At 37.0% G+C, this 5,000-nt stretch overlaps 1 protein-coding gene across 3 annotated transcripts in view; it reads right to left on the bottom strand.

Moving 5' to 3' along the window:
- The window catches only part of LOC122250692 (post-GPI attachment to proteins factor 6), a 29,015-nt gene that overhangs the window by 15,374 nt on the left and 8,641 nt on the right, over window positions 1-5,000 (bottom strand). For all 3 annotated transcript variants that reach the window (XM_043012244.2, XM_043012246.2, XM_043012243.2), the window contains exons 3-7: window positions 3,640-3,844; window positions 3,183-3,325; window positions 697-843; window positions 417-547; window positions 29-263 (exon numbers count right to left, since the gene is read on the bottom strand). In XM_043012244.2, coding sequence (XP_042868178.2) covers window positions 29-263; window positions 417-547; window positions 697-843; window positions 3,183-3,325; window positions 3,640-3,844 — 861 coding nt within the window. The remainder of the gene's footprint in view (window positions 1-28; window positions 264-416; window positions 548-696; window positions 844-3,182; window positions 3,326-3,639; window positions 3,845-5,000) is intronic.

Genomic DNA, 5,000 nt, shown 5'->3' with positions numbered 1-5,000 from the left:
TGTTTAACATCTGAAGACAATAACTAACCTTGGCCAGCAGGTGTCTTGCAGGATCTTCTTTCTTTTCACAGACGGCATGAACAGAATGCGGCGCGACTCCATAGTTTCAGCATTCTCTTCTGATTCACTCGTGCTATTTCCCTCAGCAGTTGTGTCATTGGACATCAGAGGGAGGTTTTGTACACTGTTCCCCTCACTGCACAACTGATTCAGGTACAATCGACTCAGCAAGTGGTAGCTGCTTCCACTTGGTTCATCACACACTGGAAAGAGGCTTTGGATTTAAGACGTAGTACAAGTGGATATCTCCATATTGATATGTGAATATCTGGCAACAATAAAGAAAAAAAAAAGTAATATTGCCCAACTTCACACATAACAATATCAGTTTGTCTAGTAAAAATCAAACCACCTACTATAGAATTTGACAGCCATGCTGAGTTGTACAGCAGCTTGGTGTGTACTGAGCTGAATATAGTGCCATGCCTCTTCCTCTGGGATGACCTCAAGTGTGCAAACATCGCCATCATCCGCACAGTTGTGAACCCTGGCAATTTCATATCCAAGAGCCAGGGTGAATCAATCAGAATCCAATAAAGGTAATCAACATATCATATTAGTACGACTATAGAGCACCTTAACGAGCAACATAAACTTTAAACTTTAAGATTTGAAATCAAATTCAAAAATACTTACACTGTGTCTGTGGAATTAGGGTTAGGCAAGGCTCGGGTTCGGAAGCCAATATCTATAGGGCAAGAAGGAGACCCTTCTCCTTCATCTAACACAACACATTTGCTGATGTTCACAACCACAAGCCACGTGGATGATGGCACATAAAATCTGTGGGAGAATTAGGGCTTGTAGAGATTGTATAAATATTCCATAGTCTTCTCTCATTTCCAGTTGAGTTTTATAACCCATATATGATGGTAAGAAATGAAAAGAATGATGAATAGTCTTATAAAAAGCATGTTACATTAAAAATATTATACTTATAATGTCAGGGTTGCCAAGAGTGAAACTGGGCCCCTGGGCAAATCATTTTAATATTAAATATAATATAATGTAATTTGGTTAATAATAATAACACTTGTCACAGATTTGTTTTTTTATTGTTGCAAATGGAAAAAAAATATTTCTTTTCATGGATCCCTTATGAAGCCTGAGCCCCAGAACAGAAATAAGACTTTATACCAAGAGACCAAAAAATATTGTTGAGAAACAAGAAAAATATAGCAAAACACCTAAAACTAACAACTGCTTACATAAAAAAAAAGGATTCATTATGAGATTAATGAATTAGAAGATAGATGGTAAGAGGTTATGAAAAACAATAATATTGTTAAAGACAAAAGATTATTTCTCCTCCTATGTCAAAAGCAAATCAAAGAAAATGGCGGATACTGGGCCTCTTGTGAATAAGGGAGCTTTATTAACCGATTCAAACAAAATGGCTGAACTTCTCAAAATGTTAAGTGAAAAGGTCTTTAGTGAACCAAGAATAGAGAAGTTGAAAAAAGACCCTGAACAACATCATAGAATTATTAACCCATTGGCGCTGGGTAATGTGATATCACCTTATGCGAAGAGATTGCTCACACCAGATAATGTCCTTTCATATCATAAACTGCAGACCAGTGATATCACTATCTCTTTTATCAGAAGTATTTGAAAGGATAATAAGAAAAAAAAATTGTCTGCATCTAGACCAAGAAATCAAGATAAATTCCAGACAACACAGTTTCAATAATGGTGGATTTTGTCCATTCCAAATCCAAAGACTATAAACTTAAATAGAATAGTTATTTTTGCAAAAGCTTTCAACAACGTAGATCATGGGATATTAATAGACCTCATAATCAGGGGAAAAGTGGTAGATGGATAGATAAATTTCTTGAAAATCATAAGCAAAAAGTACAGATTACTGATTTTTTCTCTAATGAACCAAATGTTCTAAGTGGAATGCCACAATGGTCTTTCCTTGGACTTCATTTGCAGATGATGCAAGAACAAGTTTTCTAATTACTTTTTCAGAATCTCCATACCATTTGCAAATTGAAAACAGTACTGATAGATTCAAAATTATTGGGATATAAATCCACTAGAATTCTGAGACCTAGATCTTATTCTGTTGCGGGAACAGAGATTAAAGAGAAAACAGTTGTAAAAGACACAGGCTTGTATATGAGTTTAAGTCATCATACTGAGTAGGAAGTAATCAAAGGAGAAGGTATGAGTGGATGAATGATGAGGACGTTTAACACAAGAAATCGAGCACACCTATAACTATGGAAAATTTTAATGATTCCAAAAAAGAAATATAGAATCCAATTCTTACAAAAGATATTATTTTACTAAAACAGGCTCAAAGATTTTTCACCCTAAACATTTGTCATGATATGTCTTAATTACTTGGAGAGACTAAAAGCTATCACTATTCTCATTACAAAGCTGGAGGGGAAAATATTTTGTAATGTGTATAGAATTTATATGTGATATATTAGCAAAGTGATTTTATAAAGTATTTGGTATGATACGCAAGTTAAACAATTAACCCTATCCCGACGGGCCCAGCGATAAGTGGAAACCCCCTATGCCAGGCCTATGCAATATTGCATCGGGAATGTCACACTGGTGTGTCGCCCCGTCATCGGGCATTTAGCCGTGTCACACGGGTGTGACGCACCATCATCAAAGGGTTAAAAGAATAAATAAATGCTTTTACTATGGGAAAAGCCTGCTGTGGAGGGGTTAACAGTGTACCAATGAATATCAGAAAACTAAACTAATGCACAGTCGATGTGTTAATAGAAAATTAGGGACTAGCTTAATTCAATACCAAACAAACCACAAGTATGTGGTAGTGAAAGAATGTGGACATAATGAAACTCCATCTTTCATCATGTTCAGTTCCTTACAACAGACAAAAAGTGGGTGGTCCCCCAGGCTGGCCCTAGCCACTAGCTGGATTCATGCTAGAACTTACACCAAATAATAATAATCACAGTAATAATAAAATAAATAATGATAAGCAGAAAATGATAACTAAACAAAAAGAGAGAGTAGAACATAAAGAGAATGAAAGAATGCAAAGAATGAAAAGAGAAAGAATGTATAAGAGAAGGAAAGTGTGATATTAATCAAAGAAAAAAGTTTTCAAGGCCTCTCAAAGAGCAAACCTGTAATATTCAGAGCCTTCCACTTTCTGGTAGAGCTGAATCTCTTGATGGGAGTGGATCTCAGGCACAACGGTAGTAATCTGGTCCTCCTGCCGATATTCCACCTCGCTCTGCAACCACGAGTGGCACGATGGAAACAGGCCCTAGAGGAGAAGGCTTGCATTAGCACTGTTTGATCAACTGCTCAATTGAATAATTAGTGCACTGTTTTCACTTGCTTTGTTTGATCTTACTTTATTTTTCACTTCATATTTTGTTGGAAAACTTTAATCTTCTCTTCATCTTACCAAAACAAAGGATATTCTGGAAGACTAAAACATTGAAACTGGCTTCAGGGATGCTAGAAGTTCATCTATTTATCAATCACTATAGACTGCAAAATAACCCATCTACACCAACTCAAAAAGTTTTTTATTTGGTATTGAATTTTCTTAGCACAACCCCCCTGAATACTTACAGCCTGAGTTATGCGGTTGGATGTATCATTGATAAAGGCCACCATGAACCAATCCCCAGCAACAGGGAAAGGGACGGAGAGAAGGGCTGGCTTCAGGTCCGAGCGCAGGTGCACCTCATATGCATGTGATCGGTTGATCCACATGCCAGGCGGAAACTCTGCACCATCAGGGTTGACCACTGGGTAGCTCTGGGCCTGCAGAAAGCTGGAAGATTGCTCAGGTCAATGGATGAAAGTTTCGCTTTATATCTATCATCAAATTAACGCTTGACAGAGTTTCTGAACATCAAGAAACTTAAACATCTTGAATATGATAAAACATAAATGGTATGATTGTGGTAAACTGGAGACTCGTTTTATAAGTCCAGTATGTGCCGGATTCCTTACAGGTGATGTGGGTGATCTCCAAACTAAACCAACTTGAGACAAGGCATATATTTGCCTAATTTGCCCAGCAATATAATAAGCATGGAGCTTCCCAACAAGAGATTTCTCAAGGCACAAAGCCATTTTCAATTACCCTATTTCAAGGGGTGACAGTTTTTTTTTTTTTCTTTTTTTTTAGTGTCAAGGAAAATGTTTATATACAAATGCAACAATAATGTATATATAGATAGGTAATAATAAACAATGTGTTTGAATAACAAAACTTCATGACATGATAGGGCATCATCCTTTGTGTTGGAAATATTTTGATGGCATAATATAACGTAATTTGTTGTGAATGGGTTAAGCCATAATACTGGCTTAGAGGGTTTGTTGTACTAGAGACCCTATTCTCAATATTTGCAAATTCTCTCTCCTCCCACACGTACATGAGCCCAGCAACAATCTCTGGGTTCATTGTGAACGCAGACGTCCTCTTATTTGGGGAATTTTGGCTAAAGGGTTAATGTCCTTCAAAAAGAATCCTCTGGCTCTCTACACACCAGAACAGATTATGGCAAATATGATGAACCAGCTTATGATTCACTGAAAAAAGTGAGAAAAATTTCTAGAACTGGGAAGACCACTGGGTAAGGTGTGTAGAGAGCCAGGGGTCCTTTAACCCATTAGCAGCGGATGGCATGATTTGCTGCAAAGGCAGAGTCGGTCATAGACGCGGATGGCATCTTGCCAGACATGTAAAATAGCCATCCTACTGCACAGACCTTTTTTTAATAAAGCAACCAATGGGTTAAAAGGGATAAACATTTCCTCATCTCAATAAGTGCAGCTTCCAGTTACAGCCAAAGATTGGATACTTTCGATCACTGCCTACAGACCAATATCCTATTTCAATGCCACTACATAAAAAGCACAAACAGGTCTACCTAAAATAAAAACTTATGAATACAAAAATATAAAAACAAAAGCATCAT

Source organism: Penaeus japonicus, unplaced genomic scaffold, assembly GCF_977035675.1.
Source record: "Penaeus japonicus unplaced genomic scaffold, GWHDUDI00000001_assembly GWHDUDI00000009, whole genome shotgun sequence".
NCBI classification, from domain to species: domain Eukaryota; kingdom Metazoa; phylum Arthropoda; class Malacostraca; order Decapoda; family Penaeidae; genus Penaeus; species Penaeus japonicus.
The sequence above is the reverse complement of the archived record's forward strand: the minus strand, read 5'-3'. Positions and strand labels throughout refer to the sequence as shown.